The sequence below is a fragment of the Lemur catta genome, chromosome 10 (genome assembly GCF_020740605.2).
Source record: "Lemur catta isolate mLemCat1 chromosome 10, mLemCat1.pri, whole genome shotgun sequence".
NCBI classification, from domain to species: Eukaryota; Metazoa; Chordata; class Mammalia; order Primates; family Lemuridae; genus Lemur; species Lemur catta.
Window position 1 is genome coordinate 7,062,692 of NC_059137.1, and position 26,206 is coordinate 7,088,897.

The following is a 26,206-nucleotide window of genomic DNA, read 5'->3' on the forward strand; positions in this document are numbered from 1 at the left end:
CTCCTGCCTCAGCCTTCTGGAGTGCTAGGATTACAGGTGTGAGCTACCATGCCCAGCCCACTAATCTGCTTTATGTCTCTATAAACTTGTCTTTTTTTGATATTTCATATAAATGGACTTATACTACATAGGGCCTTTTATGTCTGATTTTGTCTAATTCTTAATATGTGATGGGACCTGTCTTCTTTCATTATTCTTCAGTTTAAGAAATTTGTTGGGTATTCTTATGGGTTTATTCTTCCAAATGAATTAGAACAAAAGTCATGTTCATAACCCATTTTCTAAATCAAAAGATATCACCCAGCTAGGTCCCAATTTATTTGTCTCTGAATAAATTTTGTCTCCAAAATCAAATCCATCTTCAAGGGACAGAGAATATTTTTATTTTTAAAGGCTATCAGACTAAAAACATAGTTCTAGAACAAGTTGTTATTAGATACGATTTAACTGTCACCCCAGGATAAATACATCATGGCCTTAACAAGGTAACTGATTTTTTTTTTTTTTTTTTGAGACAGAGTCTCGCTCTGTTGCCCAGCTAGAGTGAGTGCCGTGGCATCAGCCTAGCTCACAGCAACCTCAAACTCCTGGGCTTAAGCGATCCTACTGCCTCAGCCTCCCGAGAAGCTGGGATTACAGGCATGCACCACCATGCCCGGCTAATTTTTTTTCTATATATATTTTTAGTTGGCCAGATAATTTCTTTCTATTTTTAGTAGAGACGGGGTCTCGCTCTTGCTCAGGCTGGTCTTGAACTCCTGACCTCCAGCGATCCACCCGCCTCGGCCTCCCAGAGTGCTGTTTTTTTTTTTTGAGATAGAGTCTCACTCGGTTGCCCTGAGTGCCATGGCGTTAGCCTAGCCCATAGCAACCTCCAACTCCTGGGCTCAAGCGATCCTTCTGCCTCGGCCTCTTGAGTAGCTGGGCCTACAGGTGCATGCCATGCCGCCAGGCTAATTTTTCTGTTTTTAGTAGAGAGGGGGTCTTGCTCTTGCTCAGGCTAGTCTTGAATTCCTGAGCTCAGGTGATCCTCTCACCTATGCCCTCCCAGAGTGCTAGGATTACAGGCGTGAGCCACCACGCCCAGCTGAAGTAACTGATTTAAAGGGCACTCTGTATCTAAATTTTAGTTCCCTTCCTAAAAACAAATCTATATGCTCAGCTGCATGGCAAATCATTCCCTGTTTCTGAACCTCACTTGGTTGTTTAATCTGTACAATGGGCACTGTAACCCCTGTATCTTGGAATCATGAACATCCTGTTGCTTCACCTCCACTATCCACCTGTAGGGTCACACCAGCCTCCAAACACAAAGAGCATGCGCAGAACAGGCACTTTAATTACGGCTGCTAGTTAACATACTCATTCAGGTGCCAGAGTCGTTTAATCTTCACAATGACCAGGTGCGGTAAGTATTGTTATGCTCCCACTTTATGTGCATTTGTTCAATCGGGCACACGCTTATTGAGGACTTATACTGGATAGGCACTGGCCGGGCCCTGGTGAACTTAGGCACAGGACACAATGGTCCTAGAGCATGGGGGCTGGGAAGACACAGACCATAGAGCCTGACACAAACATGAATGCATAAGACCAAGGGGAGAGCGGCTAAGAAGGAAGCCAACCAGGGTGCAAAGGCAGGTACCAAGGAAGGCCTCTCTCAGTCAAGTTTTCAGTCAGTCTAAGAAGATAGTCTTCCATTTCAAACTCAAAAAATAAAAAGAGTCAGACGCGGTGGCGCCTGTAGTCCCAGCTACTCTGGAGACTGAGGCAGGAGCATGCCTTGAACCCAGGAGTTCGAGGCTGCAGTGAGTCTTTGATGATGCCATTGTACTCCAGCCGGGGCCACAGAGTGAGACCTAGTCTCTGGAAAAAAAATAAATAAATAAAATTAATTTAAAAAATTAAAAAAAAAAAGGAGCTAATGCCTCGCAGAGCTGGAAGGCAAGCATTCCAGATTCCAGGCAGAGGGAACTGTGGCACAGAGAGGGATAGGAAGGGCATGAGGTCACACAGCACAAAAGAGCCAAGATTTGAAACCCTCACGCCAGACCCCTGACTTCCATCAGTGACTTCATGAACAGGTCTATCCTGGGGGGGTCACACGCAGAATGGTCCTAATAAAAATCCTGTTTGCTCCTGGATGGATGGATGTCTGCTCAGGGTTGGGGCTCATTCTGCAGCTGTGCTTGTGAGTTCGGGAGGATTTATCATTCAGGTCTCAGCTTGGAAAGGGGCAGGAGATAATGGAGTTTCACCTGGTTGTCCTTCCCTTCCTTCCCCAATTCCAGCTCTGAGAGAGCTGTTTAATGAGCTTATTAAGGCCCCTTTGCCTTCAGTCCACTTGAGAGCTGGGGCCTTTCCAGGTGGGGGTGGGCTGAGGGAAGGACTAGGAGGAGGCGAGGCAGGGCTTTGGGTGGACAGAGGGTGGGGACTGGGAGGGAATCTTGGGCTCTGAAGGGATTGAATTGTTTTCTCAAATGTCACCTCCTCTAAGAGGCCTTCTTAGTCTGCCCTGGATAAAATAGTTGTTCCCAGAGGCACCTCTTTCCTTCTTGGGTACCCTCCCCATTTTAGTTTTCTTCTGGCACTTGGCTCATAGTAGGCATTTGATTAATATTTGTTGAATAAAACAGTTATTTGTGCTCTTCCCTTAAGAGACATAGGGTTGAGCCTTTTATCATCTCTGCCTTCCCACCCCTTTCTCCATCTCCCCAGTGATGAACACGACCTGGCAATAATGATCCTCTAATTCTTGCAAACACTTTTCATGCTGTAATTATTTTATTTGTACAATGTCAACTCTAAGGTGGTAAATTTCAAGAAAGCTGGACTGCTGGGTGGTGTAGCCAGCTCCCAAGCACAGTGCCTGACACCTAGGTGCTGGATAATTATTTGCTGAGTGAATGAGTAAATGAATGATTGAATGAATGAATAAATGCATAGCTGGTAAAGGCATCCCAGGGCTAAGTTGGGAAGCCTGCCTAGGTGACTTTGAGGTAATGCCCAGAACTCCATGGTACTTTTCAAAGCAGCTCTTACTTTACTAATACTGCTTTTGCTTTAAATAGTCCTGAAATTCCTCTTAAGTAGGTCTTAAACTTCCTAGCACAAAAGAATCACCAGGGAAATCCCAGAGCCCACCTTAGAGGTAATGAATTAGTGAGCATTTCTGGGCTAAGGGATTCTACATTGCTCACAATTCATTCTTCACTATGCAGCCAGGCATCTTTTAAAAATACATACATTGCGGAGGCAGGAGGACTGCTTGAACCCAGGAGTCTGAGGTTGCAATGAGCTATGATGATGCTGATGTACTCTAGCCCTGGAAACAGAGCAAGACCCTATCTCAAAAACAAAACAAAACAAAACAAAAAATTTGGATTAAGTCACTTCTTGAAAACCCATCATTGGTTCTCTAGTGCACAGGTCCAAACTCATTGTCCTGTATGATCTTGCCTCCCTCTACCTGCCAAAGGCACCAGCTTCGCTGTCGCCTTGGATGTTGCAATGCTGTTCCTTCTCTCTAGAAGACTCTGCCCCTCTTCCCACTCCTGTCTGTGCCTGGCGGTCTCTTTCTTCAGACCTCAGCCTAGAAGCCCTTTCCTCCCAGAGGCCCTTCCTGATCCTCCAACTGCATGAGAGGCTCTGCAGGCTCCATGCCTTTGTCCGTAAGCTCCCGAGGGCAGGTGCCATCACAGTCCCTGTACATAATTGGTGGGAACTTAGGGGAAAACAGCACTTATTTGGATGGTCAATCATATATATATGTATCTATGTATGTATGTGCATGTATGTGTGTGCACCTTAGTGTGTGTATATGTGAATGCATTGAGAACCTACTCTGTGCCTGGTGTTACCCAGAACTAATCCAGCCCCCCCCTTTTTTTTTTTTTGAGACAGAGTCTCACTCTCTTGCCTGGGCTAGAGTGAGTGCCGTGGCATCAGCCTAGCTCACAGCAACCTCAAACTCCTGGGCTCAAGCAATCCTGCCTCAGCCTCCTGAGTGGCTGGAACTACAGGCATGCATCACCTTGCCTGGCTAATTTTTTCTATATATATTTTTAGCTGTCTAGATAATTTCTTTCTATTTTTAGTAGAGATGGTGTCTTGCTCTTGCTCAGGCTGGTCTCAAACTCCTGACCTTGAGCAATCCTCCCGCCTCAGCCTCCTAGAGTTGCTAGGATTACAGGAGTGAGCCAGCGCACCCGGCCTGGCCCATTTTTTTTTTTTAAGGTCCAGCCTCCCTTTCTGTGGTCTCTCTGATCCCCCAGTGGTGTTGGTGGTAATACTTATGTCAATAATTAACAAGTAATATGTACTAATAACATTCTAGGCCATGCTTTGTGTGTGCTCCAAGTGTTAATTTATTCAGTCCTATTTCAGCCTGATGAGATAGGCCCTAGTATCCCACTTTTACAAACAAGAAAATTGAGGCACAGAGTGATTTAAGAAAGGAGTGTTGAATTTTTATTTTTTTTTGAGACAAGGTCTTGCTCTGTCACCCAGGATAGAGTGCAGTAGTGCATTCATAGCTCATTGTAATCTTCAGATTATGAGACTGACATGCTGCCGGCTTCAATAAGAGGGCGACTGTAATCTTGAATTTTTGTGCTCAACCAGTCCTCCTGTCTTATCCTCCTAAAGTGCTGGGCCTGATCCACTGTGCGCAGTCCAAACATTCGCTTTTTAAATCAGGGAGTCCTGGATTTTAATCCAGTCTACACCACTCACCAGCTCTGCACAACCTTGGGCAAGTCACTAAAGTCCTCTGGGCCTTCATTCCTTCCCACATTTGTGAAACATGGGTGGTAATAACACCTGACCTATCAGGACATCGTGAGGATTTGTGCCAAGTGCTTAACACAGTGAGAACTCCATATACTAGGAGGTGTTATTATAATTCTTTCATGCTTGACACACGGTATAGATGTTCAAAAGTTGACTTGTTTACTAAATAGAACTGCATGCACCTAAAATAATTGCTACCAGGGTTTTAAAATGGGGATACTTTCTTCTTTGACTTTTTGTAAGAGTCACCATGAAGGCATTTGAACATTCGCTGACTGCATATTGACTGAACTTTTCATACAAAAATATGTAGAGGTAGAAAGCATGATGTTCCAGGAAATGGAAAAGGGGCTCTAACCTGCCTGTTCGGCCAGAAACTGTCCTACTGAGAGTTAAATGTTCATTCAGTTATTCTTTATTGGTTGCCTGGCACAGTGCCGGGCTCCAGAGACAGCTGTGGGCCCCGTGTTGGTGGAGCTGACCCATGGAGGCAAAGACTTGCATTAATATCTTGTTGCTTAATTACAGTCATGGGGAGCACTCTGGAGGAGAGGAACTTGGTCTTTTGAGAACAAATGACATGACGGGGGGGGGGGTCAGGATCTGGTCCCCTAAAGAAGTAACACTTAGAGGAGGCCTGAAGTTCACGAGGGCAGGGAGAAAATTCCCAGATGAAAGAAGGTACATGAGGCTAGGCAGGAGAGGTTTGAACCTCTGTCAGAACAATCAATCAGAATGGGCCAGGGCACCTGCCGCTTCAGAATGGGCGAGAATGAGGGCTGCAGAAACACCACAGGGCCACTTGCTCCTGCTGTTCAGCCCCTCCTGTTTCTGGCATTTAAGCCTGCTCAAGGCTCTCCCACCCTTGAAATGTCTCTCCAAAGTCCTGCCCACCCAAAGAATAATACTCTCTCCAGCGCAGCTAAGCTTTTCTTTGTTCATTCCTTCATTCATGCACTCCTTTTTTTTTCCCCACAAAAAAGCCACGAAAAACTTAAACACTACAGACAGAGAAAAATAAAACTTAAATTACCCAGAGGCAACTGCTATTGACATTTAGGATCTATCCTTCCAAGTTTGTTCAAAAACATTTTTAAGCATTAAAAAACAACAACAACAACAACAACAAGAAAAAAAACCAAGATACATTTGTATGTAAATTGTGTTTTACAAAACTTTAATCTGTTTAAACATTCAAATACATTTAAACATCTATATAACAACACTTTTAATGGCCGCTTGAGATTCTGTACCATGTGTCAGCAATATGCACCCAAATGCCTACTGTTCGTCCATTCATTCTCAAATATTTAGTGGACACCTGTTGTGTGCCAGGACTTCTAGACTGACTGCAGTGTTTTACTGTTATAATAATAATGCCATTAATAAATGATGTGTTGCTGAATATCTCTGGGGCTCAACATTTGTGCAAATCTGTAATTGTTACACTCACACCTGCCTCCTGCACCTCCCAATCTCTGGGCTTTCTCCTTTCTTTCCTTGACCTTCTGCAGGCTGGCTTGTGTCCCCACTATGCCACCGAAATTATTCTCAACAAGGCCACGATATATTACCCAAAATGCCAATTTCTGTGATTGATCTATTTTCTAGCCTTATCTTTACTGAGCTATTTGTGGCATTTACTTCCTTGGACCACCTTTCTCTTCCTGAAATGTTCTTCCTTGGTCAGGTAAAGCAGGTGGTCTTGCCTCATTCTATAACTAGGAAAGAACAGCCAGAGAGGTTCCAGGCTGTAAAAGAAACCCACAAACCCACTCTCCAGACAGACAAAGGCTGGCATGTTGTCCAGGCTGGTCTCTAATTGCAAGGCTCAAGTGATCCTCCTGCCTTGGCCTCCCAAAGTGCTGGGATTACAGGTGTGAGCCACTGTACCCAGCCTTGAGCTTCTTTTTGAGCATGATTTTTGTAATCCTTGGTGATGTTTGAAGATTCTTCTAGTTGTTGTTGTTTTTTTTAAGCACTGCCATCCCCTTCTCTTCTAGTGTAGAAGAATTTTGTTTAGTTCTACTTTCTAGGAAGAAATCTCTATTGCATTTGATTTTTCTCCAGTGTTGGTAATCAGTCCTCCTGGCCTTGGCTGCAACAGGACTCTAATGAGGAGGACTCTCACTGGGCGGTGCAGAGGGGACCGGAACTGGGCATGTTTCTATCTCTGAGATAGGAGGAAAGCGGCTCAGAGGACCTGGACCGGAGATTCCTGTTCAGAGGCTCAGAACCTGGCTTTGGGGTCAGGCAGGCCACCTGCGGGGTCTTACTGGGTGGCTTGGGGAAGTTACATTCTGACCATAAGCATCTTCATGAAACAGTTATAAATAAAAGTTGCTTCCAGAGGATGAGGATTTAATAAACATATATAAGGATCTGGTCTCTTTGCCTGACACACAGTAGGCACTAATTAATTGGCAGTTATTTGTGTTTTTAATTAAGATTTAGTAAGCATTTTTCTGTAAAAGACCTCATTTGGGCCTCCCGATTATTTAATCACACTTGGTATTGCGTATGGATATTTTTCGTCATTATTCTATTGAGGTAAGAACTGAGAATCAGAGGGAGGACACGTGGCTTCAAAATAGCAGCCAACTCGAGCGGAGCAGTTCTAGGCGCTGCTGAGACCACCGGGCGGCTCAGCCAGCTCTGCACCCCCAGGCCCCATATCTCGCTGGCCCATCACGGCCTCGGCGCCATCTTTGAGCATGGCACCAGTGCCTCACTTCCGCACTTCTCTTTGCCAAGGAGGAGTCGCAGCTGGCCTACGCTTGCCTTTTCTGAGTACAGGGTATCCAAAACCAGTCACGCTTCTCGCTCCGGCTGAAAAGAATCAGTCATCTTTCTTCTCCTGGGCTTGGAAGAGGCGTTCTAACCAATTCAAAAATGGCGCCGTCAACCTCACTTTCCCAGTCTTCCGTTCGTGGAGGCGTGGGGGCGAAGGTCACGTCTGAGTGCGTGGGCGAGGGAAGCGGGCGGAGCCGTCTCCACGGCAACTCGCGCGCAGCCCGGGCCGCTAGGCAAGGCGGGAAGAGCGGCTTCTGCGGCGCTGGCGACAGGCGGGGCTGCGAGCGCCAAGGGGCCCGGGCGGTCGGGTCAGCTGCAGGATGAGACCCTGGGCGTGGCGTCCGTGCCCTCGCAGTGGAGGGGCGTCCGGGGCATCCGCGGGGAGACGGTGAGGGTGCGGGCCCCGCGCGGAGCGACGCGGGCGGGAAGGCTGGGGCGCAGCACGGCGGCCGGGCGAGGTTCCGACGTCCCACCGTTTTGTTTTTATAGTTTAGTCCACACAGAGTAGCCCGGGTGATACTCTCGGCCCAGTCTTTCCCTAGTCTTTAAGGAACAACGAAAAGTTAAACAACCAAATCTCTGAAGACCCTACGTTTTGAAGGATTTTGAGTGAACTGCAGTTTTTAGTCACTTCGAACTAACTTTTGTTTAAAAAGAAAGACCAGACTGCATCTTACGGTCCAGATAAACCGGTTTTCTAGTGTTTTTTGTTTTTTTTTTTGAGACAGTCCTGCTTTGTTGCCCAGGCTAGAGTGAGTGCCGTGGCGTCAGCCTAGCTCACAGCAACCTCAAACTCCTGGGGTCAAGCGATCCTACTGCCTCTGCCTCCCGAGTAGTAAGTAGCTGGGACTACAGGCGCGAGTCACCACGCCCGGCTAATTTGTTGTTTCTATTTTTAGTTGACTGGCTAAATTTTTCTATTTTTAGTAGAGTCAGGGTCTGGCTCTTGCTCAGGCTGGTCTCGAGCTCGTGACCTCAAGTGATTCTCCTGCTTTGGCCTCCCAGAGTTCTAGGATTATAGGCGATATGAGCCACCGCACCCAGCCAGTCCACTCCTGTATTGAGGGGCTCCGCGCCCAGCCGGTTTTCTAGTTGTTAACCCCAAAGCGCACAAAACAAGCGCTCTATTGAGATATGGGGCGGGGCTGATAGGGGTAGGTCTTCTCTGGAGGGGTCTTCGTGCAGACTTTGTGTGCTGTGTGCTAGGAGCTATTCTGGTGCTGGGATTCACCAGTAGACAACAGATCTCTCCCCTCCTGGAGCTTGCTTGGGGCAGTTGCAGGGAATGCAATTCTAATGGACGTATGTAACAAGTCAATTATAGAGTGTGTTGGAAGGTGAATTGTGCCATGGCCCCAAAAGAAAGAAAGCTGAGGGATTAGGACTGGGTTGGGGAGTGGGAGGTGGGTTGCAGGGTGGGCCTTACTGAGAGGGTGGCATCTGAGCAAAGACTTGGAGGACTGAGAGCTGGCCAAGTTCATAGCTGGGGTAAACTCCTTCAGGTAGAGTAGAAGTCAAGTGCAAAGGCCCTGGGGCTGCAGAGGAGTGAGGGGAGAGGAGAGTAAGGAGAGGCAGGTCAAGTAGGCCCTTGCAGATCATTGTGAGGACATAGGCTTTTTCTCTGAGTGAAAATGAGCAGCATTGGGTGCTTTGCATGTCCTAGAGGAGAAAACTGAGTCTTAGCTTGCTGCCCAGGTAGTTGAACCTGCAGAGTGCCCAAGTCCTCATTAACACCAGTCAGGTTTCCATGAAGTCTTTCTCCTGAGGGCAGGTTTCTTGCTTCAGGCCTGGCAGTCTGCAGGGCTCAAGCCAGGATCTGGTCTTGTTCCGAAGCATTTCCCACTTTGCCTTGGTGCATAGGAATGGTTCCAGTCAAAAACAAAGAGTAGACAGTTTAGTTAAATCTGTCCAACCTTATCACAGGTAACTTTATGATTCCATGCACAGGCTTTTTTTTTTTTTTTTTAATTTTTTCTTTTTTTTAATTTACTTTTTTAGTCTCTTTTTAGTTTTTATACTTCTACATGTCCTGGTTCCACAGAACATGCATAGGCCTTTAAAAAATACTCAGAACATCTCTTGCTTCCTGAAGGTTCAGATTTTTTTTTTTAAACAGTCCTAATTAGAGACAGGTGAAGATTCAGATTTTAGAAAACTCCAGGTTGAGAATCATTGATTCCATCTAACACTTTCTTTTTTCTTGCAGAGAATGAGATTTAGGCTAGTTAATTTTTTCTTTTTCTTTTTTTTTTTGAGACAGTGTCTCTCTCTGTGGCCCAGGCTGGAGTGCCGTGGCGTCAGCCTAGCTCACAGCAACCTCAAACTCCTGGGCTTGAGCGATCCTCCCTCCTCAGCCTCCCGAATAGCTGGGACTACAAGTGTGCACTACCATGCCTCGCTAATTCTTTATTTGTAGTGATAGTGTCTTCTCTCAATATGTTGCTCAGACTGGTCTCAAACTCCTGGCCTCAAGTGATCCTACCAAAGTGCTAGGATTGTGGGCATGAGCCACCGTGCCCTGCCCTCAGGTTGCCCTTCTAATTCTGGTTTTCTCGTTATTTCCACAATATCTGTAGTTACTTCCTCCACTGAAGTCTTGAACCCCTCAAAGTCATCCAAGAGGGTTGGAATCAACTTCTTCCTAACTGCTGTTCATGTTGACATTTTGACCTCCCATAAATCATGAATGTTCATAATGGCATGTAGAATGGTGAATTCTGTCCAGAAGGTTTTTTTTTTTTTTTGAGACAGAGTCTCGCTCTGTTGCCCAGGCTAGAGTGAGTGCACTGGCGTCAGCGTAGCTCACAGCAACCTCAAACTCCTGGGCTTAAGCGATCCTACTGCTTCAGCCTCCCGAGTAGCTGGGACTACAGGCATGTGCCACCATGCCCGGCTGATTTTTTCTATATATACTTTTAGTTGTCTAGATAATTTCTTTCTATTTTTAGTAGAGACGGGGTCTCGCTCAGGCTGGTCTCGAACTCCTGACCTTGAGCGATCCACCTGCCTTGGCCTCCCAGAGGGGTAAGATTACAGGCATGAGCCACCGCGCCTGGCCCAGAAGGTTTTTAATTTACATCACCCGGGTCCATCAGAGGAATTGCCACCTATGGCAACTATAGCCTTACGAAATGTTGATTCTTAAATAATAAGACTCGAAAGTTGAAATTATTAATACTTCCTCATCCACGGGCTACAGAATGAATGTTGTGTTAGCAGGCATGAAAAAAACATAAATTTCCTTGTACAACTCCATCAGAGCTCTTGTGTGACTGACTAGGTGTGTTGTCAAGAACAGTAATATTTTGAAAAAAATTTTTCTGTGCAGTTGGTTTCAACAGTGAGCTTAAAATATTCAGTAAACCGTGCTATAAACAGATGTGCTGTCATCTAGGCTTTCTTGTCCCATTTCTAGAGCACAGAGTAGATTTAGCATAATTCTAAAGGGCCCTAGGATTTTTGGAATGGTAAATGAACATTGGCTTTAACTTAAAGTCTCCAGGTGCATTAGCCCCTAATAAGAGAGTTAGCCTGTCCTTTAAAGCTTTTTTTTTTTTTTATTAGAAGTAGGGTCTCACCATGTTGCCCAGGCATGAGCATACCTCACTGCAGCCTCAAGCTCCTGGCTTCAAAAGATCCTCCCACCTCAGCCTCCCAAGTAACTGGGACAATAGGCACACACCGCCTCACCTGGCTTCTTTGAAACTTTGAAGCCAGGCATTGACTTCTCCTCTCTAGCTATGAAAGTCCTATAGGGCACCTTCTTCCAGTTGAAGGCTTTTTTCTTTCTTTCTTTTTTTTTTTTTATTTCAGCTCTTCATGGGAGTACAAAAGCTTAGGTTATATACATTGTCCGTGTCCCACCCATCCCCCTGAGCCAGAGCCTCAGGCGTGTCCATTCTCCAGACAGTGCGCCTGGCATTCACCATGTAGTCATACCTCCATCCCCTCCCCACTCCCACCTCCCCGAGTCAGCACCTTCAAGCATGACCATTCCCCAGATGGTGCGCAACGCACTCATCATGTAGGCATACATCCATCCCCTTCCCCCACCCCTCATCCCAGTCTGATATCCAATTGGTATCCTTCCCCGATGTGCATTTAGGTGATGATCAGGGAAACCAATTTTCTGGTGAGTACATGTGATGCTTGTTTTTCCATTCTTTGGATACTTAATATAATGGGTTCCAACTCTCTCCAGGAGAACCAAAGAGATATTGTATCATCGTTATTTCTTATAGCTGAGTAATACTCCATGGTATACATATACCACAGTTTACTAATCCATTCGTGGATTGATGGGCACTTGGGTTGTTTCCACATCTTTGCGATTGTGAATTGTGCTGCTATAAACATTCGGGTACAGGTGTCTTTGTTATAGAATGACTTTTGTTCTTCTGGGTATATGCCCAATAATGGGATTGCTGGATTGAATGGTAGGTCTACTTAAATCTGTTTAAGGTATCTCCATAATGCTTTCCACAGGGGTTGCACTAGTTTGCATTCCCACCAGCAGTGTATGAGTGTTCCTGTCTCTCCGCATCCACGCCAACATGTGTTGTTTTGGGATTTTTTGATAAAGGCCATTCTCACCGGAGTTAAGTGGTATCTCATCATGGTTTTGATTTGCATTTCCCTGATGATTAGGGATGTTGAGCATTTTTTCATATGTTAGCCATTCTTATATCTTCTTTTGAAAAATTTCTATTCATGTCATTTGCCCACTTTTTGATAGGATTGTTTGATTTTTTCTTGCTGATTTTCCTGAGTTCTAAATAGTTTGATAACAAGAAGGCTTTTTTCTTTTTCCTTTTTTTTTTTTTCAGATGGAGTCTCACTCTTTTGCCCCGGGCTAGAGTGCAGTGTTGTCATCCTCGTAGCTCATTGCAACCTCAAACTCCTGGGCTCCAGTTATTCTCCTGCCTCAGCCTCCCAAGTGGCTGGAACTACAGGTGCACACCACCATGCCAGGCTAAGTTTTCTATTTTTAATAGAGACTGGGTCTCACTCTTGCTCAGGCTGGTCTCAAACTCCCAAGCTCAAGCAATCCTCCCACCTCAACCTCCCAGAGTCCCAGGATTACAGCCATAAACCACCACGCCTGGCCTTGAAGCGTGTTTTGTCTACATTAAAAATCTGTTGTTAAGTGTGGCCACCTTCATCAATATTATTACATAGATCTTCTGGATAACTTGTTGCAGCTTCTCCATCAGCACTTGCTGCTTCACCTTGCACCTTTAAATTATGGTGATGCCTTTTTTCCTTAAACTTCATGAACTGACCTCTGCTAGCTTCAGAGTTTCCTTCTGAGCTTTCTCACCTCTCTCAGCCTTCATAGAATTGAAGAGAGTTAGGGCCTTGCTCTGGATTAGGCACTGGCTTCAGGAAATGTGGCTGGTTTGATCTTCTCTCCACACCACTGAAACTGTCCATATCAGCACTAAGGCTATTTCGCTTTCTTATCCTTGGTGTGTTCATTGAAGTACCACTTTTTTTTTTTTTTGGAGACAGAGTCTCCCTCCGTTGCCCAGGATAGAGTGCCGTGGCATCAGCCTAGCTCACAGCAACCTCAAACTCCTGGGCTCAAGCCATCCTCTTGCCTCAGCCTCCTGAGTAGCTGGGACTACAGGCACATGCCACCATGCCCGGCTAATTTTTTCTATATATATTTTTAGCTGTCCATATAATCTCTTTGTGTTTTTTTCAGTAGAGACGGGGTCTCACTCTTGCTCAGGCTGGTCTCGAACTCCTGAGCTCAAACAATCCGCCCGCCTTGGCCTCCCGGAGTGCTGGGATTACAGGCATGAGCCACCACGCCCGGCCTGAAGTACCACTTTTTTATTTATTTTTTTTAATTTTTAGTAGAGATGAGGTTGAACTGGGCTCAAGCCATCCTCCAGCCTTAGCTTCCCACGTAGCTGGGACTGTAGATGTGTGCCACGGTGCCTGGCTTGGAGTAGCACTTTTAATTTCTTTCCAGAACTTTTCCTTTGCATGCACAACTTGGCTAAGTGGTGCAAGCATGCCAGAGGCCTGGTTTTTGGCCTGCCTCAGCTTTAAACATGCCTTCCTTAGTACGTGTCATCACTTCTAGCTTTTGATTTAAAGTGAGAGATATGTGACTCTTCCTTTTACCTGACCACTTAGAGGCCATTGTAGGGTTATCAATTGGCTTAATTTCAGTGTTGTCGTCTCAGGAAATAGGCCCAAGGAGATCGGGGAATGGCTGGTGAGGGGAGCAGTCAGGACACACATGACATTTATCAATTAAGTTCATCATCTTATATGAGCATAATTCCTGGTCCCCCAAAATAATTGTAATAGTAACATAAAAGATCACGTATCAGCTGGGCGCAGTGGCTCAGGCCTGTAATCCTAGCACTCTGGGAGGCCCAGGTAGGTGGATCGCTTGAGGTCAGGAGTTCGAGACCAGCCTGAGCAAGAGCGAGACCCCATCTCTACTAAAAATAGAAAGAAATTATCTGGCGAACTAAAAATATATATAGAAAAAAAAATTAGCTGGGCATGGTGGCACATGCCTGTAGTCCCAGCTGCTTGGGAGGCTGAGGCAGTAGGATCGCTTGAGCCCAGGTGTTTGAGATTGCTGTGAGCTAGGCTGACGCCACGGCACTCACTCTAGCCTGGGCAACAGAGCAAGACTCTGTCTCTAAAAAAAAAAAAAAAAAAAATCCCTTATCATAGATCACCATAACAGGTATAATGCTAATGAAAAATTTGAAATATTGTGAGAATTACCAAAATGTGACACAGAGACATAAAATGAGCACATTGTGTTGGAAAATGGCACTGATAGATTTGCTCAATGCAGGGTTGCCACAGACCTTCCAGTGTGTAAAAAATCACCATATCTGCGAAGTGCAATAAAGTGCAGCACAAGGCCGGGCGCAGTGGCTCAGGCCTGTAATCCTAGCACTCTGGGAGGCCGAGGTGGGTGGATCGCTCGAGGTCAGGAGTTCGAGACCAGCCTGAGCAAGAGCGAGACCCCGTCTCGACAAAAAGTAGAAAGAAATTATCTGCCCAACTAAAAATATATATAGAAAAAATTAGCCAGGCGTGGTGGCGAATGCCTGTAGTCCTAGCTACTTGGGAGGCTGAGGCAGTAGGATTGCTTAAGCCCAGGAGTTTGAGGTTGCTGTGAGCTAGGCTGACTCCACGGCACTCACTCTAGCCGGGCAACAGAGCGAGACTGTGTCTCAAAAAAAAAAAAAAATGCAGCACAATAAAACGAAGTATGCTTGTAATGGCCAGGATTTTAGAGTGTTTGGGAAGGATACCACAATGGGGAGGTAATTTACTGTCTTAAGGTCAGACAATTTAGTGTCACAAGTCAGACTGACTTTGTGACCAGCCTGGGCTACCATAGATCCTGTGGTTGTGAAAAATAAAAAGAGGCAGACTACCTGGGTTCAAGTTCCATTGCAATCACCTTTTTGCTATGTGACGTTGAGTGAGTTACTTCTCTGTGCCTCAGTGCCAGCATGAGTAATTTAAAAATAGATTTTACTTCATAGGGTGGTTGTGAGGATGAATGAGATGAGGGAGGTAAAGCTCTTGGAACAGTACCTTGTAGTTAACAAGTGACACTGTTACTGTCATATGGCTTCCACGAAGTTTGAGATTCACCTACAGTCTCCTAACATTTTGGCTGAGAGTGTATACTTTCTGATCCCCATGTCTGTTCATTCACTCTGCAATGTGCATGCTTCCTCAGCAGCTGCCTCCTGTCCTGTGCTTCAGGACATCTGATGGGAAGTTTTCCAGAGCCTTGTGTTTTTTTTTTTTTTTCCCCAAAAGTGTCATCCTTGCGCAGGGGCCATGCTAATCTTCTCTGTATCGTTCGAATTTTAGTATATGTACTGCCAAAGCGAGCACATCCAGAGCATTGTGACCTCTCTTGGAATACTTGACGTCTCCACATGGGTGTATGAGAGGCATCTCTGTCTAAACCAACAGAACTGCCCCATGTTTTCTTGTCCCTGAGTTTGCCCTCACATCCAGGAACATGCCATCTGCCTGTTTTCAGGGAGTATTCCTGGAGCCACTTGGATTCCTTGCTTTCCATGATTTCTAGGCCATCGTGTCCTTTCCACACTACGTTTCTAACATCGCGATGGCGCCCATGTCTTCCCACCTCTGCTCCACAGTTTCCACTCCTCACTGAGCAGCCAGAGTGGCCTGTCGTGGTATGTCCTGGCCCTGCCGAAGGCTGTCCTGTGGCCTGTGCCTAGAGGGAAATCCTGCTCTCTGCGCTGCCTCCCAGTGTGCTCCCTCCCCTCTCCCACATGCACAGTGGCTAGTCTAGTCTCTGAGCACGTGGATCTTTTCCACCATAGGGTTTCTCCTGGTGCCCCCACCAGACCTATGACACTTTCCCACAGTTCTGCACTTGGCCAGGTCCTTCTTGTCCTTCACATCTCAGATCAGATGCCATTGCCCTGAGAGCCACCTTTGCTGTCCCATCCAGACAGCCTCTCTAGCTGTCCCTTCCTTTCTGCACCTCTGCATGTGCTGAGCACCATGTGTATTTGGTGGGTTTTTCTTTGTCTTCCCCCACCCCTAGGCTGCATGGATCTTGCATATTTTCTTTTCTGCTGTATCGTATCCCGAGTACCCAGACGGTGCCTGGCAAGTAGATGCTCAATAAATACCTTTTTTTTTTTTTTTTTAAGAGACAGTGTCTTCCCCTGTTACCCAGGCTAGAGTGCACTGATGTCATCATAGCTCACTACAACCTCAAAATTCCTGGGCTCAAGTGATCTTCCTGCCTCAGCCTCCCTAGTAGCTGGGACTAAAGGTGTACACCAGCACGCCTGGCTAATTTTTAAATTTTGTATGGAGATGGGGTCTTGCTATGCTGCCCTGGCTGGTCTTGAACTTCTGGCCTCAAGCAATTCTCCTGTCTCAGCCTCCCAAGTAGCTGGCATTATAGGCGAGTGCCACTGTGCCCAGCTTAAGCCAGCATGATTCTGATAGCTGTTGGTATCTCCAGGAATGGCACTTTTGTGTCCCCTCTGAATAGTTTAACCAAAAGTCCTGGGATAGGCTTTCACTGGCCTGTTTGGGTCACATGGCCACCCTTGAACCAGTCATTGTGGCTAGGGGACGGATACAGTATTCTGATTGGCTAGCTAGAGGTCATGCAACCCCCTCAGTGGGACATAGGAGGCTTGAGGGGTCATCACCAACCCAAACCTCACAGAGCCGGCTCCTGCTGAGGAAGACAGGCTGGTTACAAGAGGAGGGAACAACCTCTGGGCAGACCCAGTGGACAGAGGCCTGCTAGCCTGGGACCCATAGCAGCAGGAGTAGGTTGTGCAGTGGGGCGGGGGCGCTGGGCGGGTGGTGCTGGGAGTCCAGCAGAGTGGTCACACTAATTTTGATCTCCACCCCAGAAGAGTTGCCAGACGGCCAGCATTGCCACCGCTGAAGCGTCCACCCAGGCCCGGAGTCATGCAGAGGCTCAGGTGCAGACAGAGGCCCCCGTGCCGGTCAGCATGCTGCCTCTGTCCCGGCTCGACACCACCCGCCTGGCAGCCTTTCTTCGGCGTGTGGAGGCCATGGTCATCCGAGAGCTGAACAAGAATTGGCAGAGCCACGCATTTGATGGCTTCGAGGTGAACTGGATGGAGCAGCAGCAGACGGTAGGGAACGGGCTGGTGTGGTGGGGGTGCCGGCCTCTCCGTCTCTTGTGGAGCTTCTGCCCCACGTCTAGGCCTCGTTTTGCTCCACCCAAAGAATGGTAACACTGGCCATCATAACAGCTGGCTTTCACCAAGCTCTTACTTCCTGCCAGGTGCTGAGCTAAGTTTTATAAGAATAAGTCCTTGAACTTTTACTCCTGTCCTTGAAGTAGGTACCATCGTTCTCTCCATTTTACAGTTAGGGAAATGGACACCCAGAGTCGAAGTAACTTGTTCAGAATCATGGCTGGGCGCGGTGGCTCACGCCTGTAATCCTAGCACTCTGGGAGGCCGAGGCAGGTGGATCGCTCAAGGTCAGGAGTTCGAGACCAGCCTGAGCAAGAGCGAGACCGTGTCTCTACTAAAAAAAATAGAAAGAAATTATCTGGCCAACTAAAATATATATAAAGAAAAAAATTAGCCGGGCATGGTGGTGCATGTCTGTAGTCCCAGCTACTCAGGAGGCTGAGGCAGTAGGATCGCTTAAGCCCAGGAGTTTGAGGTTGCTGTGAGCTAGGCTGACGTCACAGCACTCACTCTAGCCTGGGCAACAGACCGAGACTCTGTCTCAAAAAAAAAAAAAAAAAAAAGAATCAAGCTGAGGTAGCAACCACAGAGGCAGGCGGAGCCTGGGCAGCCTGACATCCGTGCCCTGCCATGTACTAGGAGGTGAGGTGTCTCTGGGCCAGGCCTTGTTCTAAGGACGTCTCCTGTGGGCTCTCATTCACTCCTCAGAATGACTGTGTGAGATGGTGCTATTACGATCTCCACTTTATGGTTGGGACTCAGAGAAGCTAAGTGAGTTGCCCAAAGTCACACACTTATAAACTGGCCAAGAACCCTGGAACTTGAACCCTGGTCTCTCTGGTTTCTCTACCACACTATAGTGACATCAGCATCTCCAAGTCTTTCTGCACTCGAGGGCTAGTTCGAGTCATCACCCTGTAATCTCAGATGTCTGGTGGGACAGACAGCCTAGGCTTCGAGATCATGGGGCCTTTAAATAAGTGAGGGCTTCTTGGTTTTTCCTCCGCTCGAGGCCTAAATTCACCTCATCTGCCCCAGCATGTTGCCCATGGACAACTGCTTGCTAAGTGCCGCAGACTGCTGAGCCTTTTGAGTTCTGATGGAAACATTATTATTTTTTATTATTATTTTTTGAGACAGAGTCTCACTCTGTTGCCCTGGCTAGACTGCAGTGGCATCATCACAGCTCACTGTAACTTTAGACTCCTGGGCTCAAGGAATCCTCCTGCCTCAACCTACCAAATAGCTGGGACTACAGGCGCGCACTACCACACCTGGCTAATTTTTTTTCTATTTTTGTGGTAGAGACAGGGTCTCACCCTTGCTCAGGCTGGCCTCAACCTTCTGAGCTCAAGCAACCCTCCCACTCAAGTGATCCTCCTGCCTTGGCTTCCCAAAGTGCTCGGATTATAGGTGTGAGCCACTGCACCCAGCCTTATTATTATTTTTTGATTCAGTGTTTTCTTCCTTTAGGAACTGAGATGAGGTAACTGTGTATTCAGAAATCATAAGCCCTTCTCTCATCTCTTCCTTTTTTTGTGCCTTCCTGCCCATCTGTTTCCAGGGGGACACAGTTAACCTGATTTCACCAAAAAATTGGTGTGGAACATTGATTTATTTGAGAGAAATCATCAAAATTGCTCTAAAAACTAGTTGCCAGGCCACACCAAAGTGTGGAGGCATTTTGTGTGTCTTTTTGAGCAGGGGACAAGGAGAAGAACATAATTAACGTTACTATCTCAGCACGTTGCCTCTTTCTCTCCCGCTGCTGCTTGTGCCCCACGCGAAGTTGCACGTGGAGGTGAACATTTGTTCTTTATTGTTAGGGCTTCTCCACGTTTCTGTGGATTCATTTGGTCCATGTGCATGTCACTTGCCCCCTTTTTAAAAATATACTTTTCTGATTACAAAAGCAATACGTACTCATTATAATAAATCCAGTCAGTAGAGAAATACGTAACATAGCATGTGCAGACAGTGGAAGCTAACACTTTGGTTCACAGGCCTTTGGAATTTTTCCTGTGCTAGTGGCACGTAGCATGACTGTCAATACTGTTGTCATTAAGAACATGTGAAACAAAAATGGAAAGCACTGTGCTTGTTGCTTGTGGCCTTTCTCACTTAGCAGAGCGTCTCACAGCAGTTCCTGTAGAGCGCCTGGCCTTCCCAGCAGCTGTGCTGTGTCCCACTGTGGGACTCACCATCCAGTGTCTGATGGCAGCACAGTCCAAGTGGCAACTTCACTTCTAGAAATTTGTACTCCAGAACTTGTGAACAAGGTGCAAGTTTGGGCCTCACGCCTTTGAGCAGCCATGTGGCGTGCCAGCGCCCTGCTAGCCCCTGAGTTTCTCAGCCAGTCCCTGCCTTCCGGCAGAGGAGTGTTTTCCCACTTAGCTGTGAGATGACAGAACTGCAGTGAGTCTCCTTCTCTGTGGCTTTGTTCTTCTTCTTCTTCTTTTTTTTTTTTTTGAGACAGAGACTCACTCTGTCACCTGGGCTAGAGTGCTGTGGCGTAAGCCTAGCTCACAGCAACCTCAAACTCCTGGGCTCAAGTGATCCTCTTGCCCCAGCTTCCTGAGCAGTTAGGACTATAGGCACATGTTACCATGCCTGGCTAATTTTTAAAATATTTTTTGTAGAGATGGGATGTTTTTTTTTATTTTTTATTTTTATTTTTTTTTGAGACAGAGTCTCGCTCTGTTGCCCGGGCTAGAGTGAGTGCCGTGGCGTCAGCCTAGCTCACAGCAACCTCAAACTCCTGGGCTTAAGCGATCCTACTGCCTCAGCCTCCCGAGTAGCTGGGACTACAGGCATGTGCCACCATGCCCGGCTAATTTTTTCTATATATATTTTTAGTTGGCCAGATAATTTCTTTCTATTTTTCAGTAGAGACGGGGTCTCCCTCTTGCTCAGGCTGGTCTCGAACTCCTGACTCCAAACGATCCACCTGCCTCAGCCTCCCAGAGTGCTAGGATTACAGGCGTGAGCCACTGTGCCCAGCCTGAGATAGGATCTTGCTCTGTTTCCTAGGCTAGCCTCAAACTCCTGGCCTCAAGTGATCCTCCTTTTCTGGCTTCCCAAAGTGCTGGGATTATAGACATGAGCCACTGTGCCTAGCCTATAGTTTGCTTTTTAATATAAACTTTCACTGAGTATGGACTGGACATGATGGCTCACACCTGTAAGAGGCAGGAGGATCGCTTGAGGTCAGGAGTTTGAGACTAGCCTGAGCAACATCTTGAGACCCTGTTTCTATAAAAAAAAAATTAGAAAAATGAAAAGCAAAAACATGCCCAAATTATAAGTAGTCAAGTCCATGATTTTTCGTTGTTTTAATTTTTAAAATTAAAAATATTTTTTTAAGAGATAGGGTCTAGCTATGTTGCCCAGGCTGGCCTAGAACTCTTGGACTCAAGTGATCCTCCTGCCTTGGCTACTCAAGGTGCTAGGATTATACATGTGGGCCAATGTGCCCAGCCTGTGAGATTGTTTCGATCCCTGGTGCATGTCACTTCCTGGGTAGCCCTCCTTATGTATGTGCTGCTCAGCCTGTGGGCTGAGAGCAAGATGCCAGAGTTTTTTGTTTTCCCTTTCTTTTTTTTGAGACAGAGTCTCACTCTGTTGCCGGGGCTAGACTGAGTGCCGTGGCGTCAGCCTAGCTCACAGCAACCTTAAACTCCTGGGCTTAAGCGATCCTACTGCCTCAGCCTCCCAAGTAGCTGGGACTACAGGTGTGTGCCACCATGCCCGGCTAATTTTTTCTATATATATTTTTAGTTGGCCAGATGATTTCCTTCTATTTTTGGTAGAGACGGGGTCTCGCTCTTGCTCAGGCTGGTCTCGAACTCCTGACCTTGAGTGATCCACCTGCCTCAGCCTCCCAGAGTGCTAGGATTACAGGTGTGAGCTACCGCGCCCAGCCTTTTTTCCCTTTCTTTCTTGAGACAGAGTCTCGCTCTGTCACCCTGGCCAGAGTGCAGTGGTGTTGTCATAGCTCACTGCAGCCTCCAACTCCTGGGTTCAAGCAATCATCCTGCCTCAACCTCCTGAATAGCTGGGACTACAGGCACGAGCCACGATGCCTGGCTAATTTCTTTCTATTTTTAGTAGAGATGGGGGTCTTACTCTTGCCCAGGTTGGTCTCGAACTCCTGAGCCCAAGCGATCCTCCTGCCTCTGCCTCCTAGAGTGCTAGGGTTACAGGTGTGAACCACCATCTCCTTCTGATGCCTGAGCTTTTTAAAAAAACTGTGTGTGTTAGGGGTAAATATGACATGAAATTGACTGTTACCCCTTGTCAAATGTCCAGCTTGGTGACGTTGAGCACCCTCATATTGCCCTGCAGCCACCTCCACCCTCCCATTGCAGATGCTTTGAAACTGTGTGCAGCAAGCCTGTGAGAGCAGCCACAGCACTGGGGTTCTTGGGCCCTCCCTTCTAGGGTTGTGGAAGCATCCTGTTAGGGCAAATGTGGGCATGAAAGGTCCACATTTTCCTCCAGGATTGGGCGGTGGACTTGGATAGCTTCTGAGGATGAGGGCAGCCGCAGCCTGGTTGTGGTTTTGTTAGGTGGCCAGGAGGCCACCTGCTGGGTGGCTTTGAGATTTAAGGGTTGTGGGTGGCCTCTCTTTGCAGGTGTCTTGTCTACACACCCTGTGTTACCCCCCAGCCCAAGGGCAGGGTCTGCATGTAACCAGCATTTCCTGGAACACCACTGGCTCCGTGGTGGCCTGTGCATATGGCCGGTGAGTGGGAGCAGGGTGCGTGAGGGGCAGTGGGCGGCCCTAGGACCCTTGCTGGGCCTCTGTCTCCCCTGCTGCATGGTAAAGGGTTGGGTCCATGAGCTTGGCTATTCTGGGAGTCTGTCTTCTCAAGCCTGCCTTGGCAGGGTTGGCAATAAGTTGGCAGGAAAAGAGCAGGGAAGGGCGCTGAGCACCCAGGACCCCGTCCAGCCACCAGCACTCCTCACCTGCTCCATCAGCTGTTTCCCTGGTACTTTTTTTTTTTTTTTCTGAGACAGAGTCTGGGTCTGTCTCCTGGGCTAGAGTGCAGTGGTATCATTATAGCTCACTGTAGCCTCCAACTCCTGGGCTCAAGCGATCCTCCTGCCTCAGCCTCCCAGAGTAGCTGGGATTACAGGTGCTAGTTACCACGCCTGGCCTGGTGTCCCACCCTGCCATTTCATGGGCCCATCCTTGGTGCCTGGGGACCCTTTTCCAGAGAACGTCATGCCCTTGGGTGCCACGTGGAGCCTCTACCACTTGGATACCCACAGTACAGTATCTGGATGTGCAGAGGACATTGACGTGAATCTGTTGGGGGCTGGTGGAGGGAGAGGCAGGCAGGTGGTTGGAGCCCTGGCTTGGGGGCAAAGCCAGCTCAGGCACATCCCCCGTGTGCAGGCTAGACGACGGGGACTGGAGCACGCTCAAGTCTTTTGTGTGCGCCTGGAACCTGGACCGGCGGGGCCTGAATCCACGGCAGCCGTCGGCAGTGGTGGAGGTGCCCAGTGCTGCCCTGTGCCTGGCCTTCCACCCGACCCAGCCTTCCCACCTCGCAGGTGAGCTGCCCACCTGCCACTGGCCTGGCTCCTCTCAGGACTCTGCTTCTCGCCCGGTGCAGAAGTGGCCAAAGGGGAGCTTTCCATGGGCCCTTCAGTTTCCGGGCCTGGCAGGGGCAGGTCTACTGCAGGAGAGACAGGTGGGGCCTGACCCCTGCGCTCAGTCTGAAGCCCAGGTGAAGACCTATGGTGGGCACAGGCGGGCGTGCAGCACCAAGGAAGTGGAGGCCGGGTTTGGAAAGCGGCCAGGGTGGGCTGTGCAGAGGCCCAAAGAGGCGGCCGCCCTAGAGGAGCTGCTGGTGAGGATGGCAGCCCGTGCAGGTCGGGAAGGGGCACGGGATGCTGGAGGGAGTGGCAGGGCGCTGGGGGGGGCATCAGCCTGGCCGTGGGCAGAGCTCTCAGGGTGCAGCAGAGTGACTGAGGGCCTGGGGGACCAGGACCTTCCCTCTGCAGGGATGGCCTTCAGCCAAGTGGCTGCACGACCTGCTTCTGTGGGTGGGAGGGAGCAGGTGCTTGGCCGGGAGTTGGGGCTGCTGGTTGGGGCTGAGCTCCTGCCCTGGCCCGCTTGTCCCCACAGGAGGACTGTACAGTGGTGAGGTGCTGGTGTGGGACATGAGCCGTCCTGAGGACCCGCTGCTTTGGCGCACAGGCCTGACAGACGACACTCACACAGACCCCGTGTACCAGGTCAGGTTGCAGACCCCACCTTCTCTCAGAGTGGGGGCCTTGAGGCAGGGCAGGGTGAAGGCGCTTGCTCTCCTAGGAAGGTCACGGGGCCTTGGCAGTTGGCAGTCGGGCAGCTGCCTCCTGCATTCTCAGAGCTCCCACGGCATGAGTCACCCCCAGGGCGCTGTGGCCATCCATTCCCAGCCTCCTACACAGGCGCTGGCTGAGTGGCTCCCAGCTGTCCTGCCTCCCTGCTGGCTCTGGGATTCTGGGACTGGGGAAGGGACCTGGGAACCCCTAGGGTCTGCCCCCTGGTGGGTGAGGCTGGCTCCTGGCCACCCTCAGAATTCTCCGTTTTTTTCCTGGAGGAGAAGGGGAGGCTAGGGGTGGATCCCAACCCTGGGGGCAGATGTCCCCATCTCCATCCTGTCTTTACACCTGTTATCTCAGGTGGTTTGGCTGCCAGAGTCCCGACAGAGCCACCGCTTCCAGGTGCTGAGCGTGGCCACAGACGGGAAGGTGCTGCTGTGGCAGGGGGTCGGGGCGGGCCAGCTGCAGCTCACTGAGGGCTTCGCCCTGGTCATTCAGCAGCTACCGCGGAGCACCAAGCTCAGGAAGGTACGTGGGCACCATGGACACAGGCCCCCAAGGCAGCCCCTGGCCTGTGGGGCTTTGGCCTGGAGGCATCTGCTGCTCTGCTGAGCCAGAGAGCCTGGGGGATGGTGGGGAGGAGGGGAGGCATGGCTGGGACTTGCTGGGTGACCTCCCCTCCTGTTCTGGCTCTGTTGGGACAGCGCCATCCGATGCCCTTGGCTCTGACCCTGCTGCTGCCATCTCTCCTACAGCCTCCCCGGGGTGAGACTGAGGTGGGCACAACGGCAGTGGCTTTCTCCAGCTTTGACCCCAGCCTTTTCGTTCTGGGCACGGAGGGCGGCTTCCCAGTCAAGTGCTCCCTGATGGCAGAAGAGGCAGCCCTCACACGGATGCCCAGCTCTGTGCCTCTGCGGGCCCCGGCACAGTTCACCTTCTCTCCCCATGGTGGTCCCATCTACTCTGTGAGCTGTTCCCCCTTCCACAGGTAGGAAGGCCTGGGTCTGGGGGTTCCTATTCCTCCATCAAGCACAGGGAGGGTCACAGGGCCCCTCCCCTGCTGATCTCCAGCCTGCGATGCCCTGAGATAAAACTGTTTCAACCCCCATCTGATCCCCGTGTTCAGCTCTTTGGTGGCTGGCCCCAGAGATCCTGCTCTCCCTACTGAGGACACTGGCCCCAGGCTTGGGGGCCAGGGAGGCTTTTTGTGAGCCTGACAGCCCAGCGGGAGTCTAGGGGCAGGTGTCAGCCCCTGATGCCCAGCACTGATCATCTTGTCTCACTCTCTGCCCTGCATCCTGTCTAGGAATCTCTTCCTGAGCGCAGGGACGGATGGCCACGTCCACCTGTACTCCATGCTGCAGGCCCAGCCCCTGATTTCGCTGCAGCTGTCCTACAAGTATCTGTTTGCTGTGCGCTGGTCACCCGTGCGCCCCTTGGTTTTTGCGGCTGCTTCTGGGGAAGGTAGGAAACAGGCCTTTAGGTGGTGGTGTGGGCCTGGCTTGTGCCTGGAATCCTGGGCTCTAGGAGACCACACATGGGGTCAGGACGGCTTCCCTCCAGAAACCGAACTGTAAACAACCATGGCTGCGTACGGGAAGAACTGGAGTTGGTATCACCCTTAGTTTGCACTGCGGTCTCTAGAGTTTTTCTCACCAAGTCCAAGGGTACCTTTGTTTCAAGAGGCTCAGAAGCTGCTGCCCTGGGACTCTCTTACCCTACACATCTCTTCCTGCAGGTGATGTGCAGCTGTTTGATCTCAAGAAAAGTTCCCAGAAACCCACAGTTTCGATCAAGCAAACTGAGGATGGAAGTCCTGTCTACTGCCTTGAATTTAACAGCCAGCAGACTCAGCTTCTGGCTGCTGGTGACGCCAAGGGCACAGTGAAGGTGTGGCACCTGAGCACTGAGTTCACTGAACAGGGGCCCCGGGAAACTGAAGACTTGGACCAGCTGGCAGCAGAGGTGGCCACCTGAGGGTGACAGGGGTGGGGGTGGGGGTGCCCACAGAGGCAGCTGGCATGAGGCTCCACTGTACTGAGCTGTGTGTTTCTGACGCTGAATGAAGAAAAGCTTTTAGGGGGAGTCAAGTCATTTATTTGTCTTTTATGTGAAAACAACAGACAGTTTGGGGGGCGGGGTGGAGAACAAGAAGGGAATGAGCCAGCTGCTCAGGTTTTCTGAAATCGGAATGAGGGCAGCTGGCGTCAAGACGTGAATCTGGGTCCCCACAGCAACAGGGCGATTGTGACTGGACCAGAAGCGGTTTATTGAAGCACCATTTTCTACTAAGTCTTATCCCAAGCTAAGCAGGCTTAAGGTTACATTGGAGAATAACACTGTCTGGAATATTTTTTAAGAGCTCAAAGATGAGTTGACATGCAGCAGGGCACGCAGCGAGGGGCAGGCTGACCTCTGGGCTGAGGCTCAGTTCACGAAGAGCGAGCGGGTGAACTCCACGTAGTCGAAGGCAGTGGGGAGCTCGCGGCCCTTGCCATCCACGAAGGGCTTCATGTGGGAGACGCAGTAGTCGGCTTGTTCCCGGGTCAGGTTCTAGAGGGAGAGACAGCGCCTGTCAG

General features: G+C 49.1%; 2 protein-coding genes and 1 non-coding gene across 10 annotated transcripts in view; 1 reads left to right on the forward strand and 2 right to left on the reverse strand.

Annotated features, from left to right (window-relative positions):
• Nucleotides 1–7,794: 7,794 nt before the first annotated feature.
• Nucleotides 7,795–25,706, forward strand: DYNC2I2 (dynein 2 intermediate chain 2). Its single transcript, XM_045563282.1, has 9 exons — nucleotides 7,795–7,972; nucleotides 17,001–17,246; nucleotides 21,947–22,056; nucleotides 22,714–22,871; nucleotides 23,449–23,558; nucleotides 23,988–24,155; nucleotides 24,383–24,615; nucleotides 24,934–25,091; nucleotides 25,366–25,706. Exons 2-9 carry the CDS (start codon nucleotides 17,100–17,102, stop codon nucleotides 25,602–25,604), a joined length of 1,323 nt encoding a protein of 440 aa, XP_045419238.1. The 5' UTR covers nucleotides 7,795–7,972; nucleotides 17,001–17,099; the 3' UTR covers nucleotides 25,605–25,706.
• Nucleotides 15,371–15,477, reverse strand: LOC123646731. Its single transcript, XR_006737992.1, has one exon. It is a non-coding gene; the product is annotated as a U6 spliceosomal RNA (small nuclear RNA).
• SPTAN1 (spectrin alpha, non-erythrocytic 1) overlaps nucleotides 25,702–26,206 on the reverse strand; it is a 62,782-nt gene continuing 62,277 nt past the window's right edge. For all 8 annotated transcript variants that reach the window (XM_045563276.1, XM_045563275.1, XM_045563279.1 and 5 more), the window contains one exon: nucleotides 25,702–26,180. In XM_045563276.1, coding sequence (XP_045419232.1) covers nucleotides 26,055–26,180 — 126 coding nt within the window. In that variant the 3' untranslated portion in view covers nucleotides 25,702–26,054. The remainder of the gene's footprint in view (nucleotides 26,181–26,206) is intronic.

What these genes read in the sequence shown, in the direction of transcription:
- DYNC2I2 (XM_045563282.1), top strand. Translation starts at nt 17,100, where the DNA reads ATGCTGCCTCTGTCCCGGCTCGACACCACCCGCCTGGCAGCCTTTCTT. An exon ending in GGATGGAGCAGCAGCAGACG is followed by an intron (nt 17,247 to 21,946) that starts GTAGGGAACGGG and finishes CTCTCTTTGCAG; the next exon opens with GTGTCTTGTCTACACACCCT. An exon ending in AGCTGTTCCCCCTTCCACAG is followed by an intron (nt 24,616 to 24,933) that starts GTAGGAAGGCCT and finishes CATCCTGTCTAG; the next exon opens with GAATCTCTTCCTGAGCGCAG.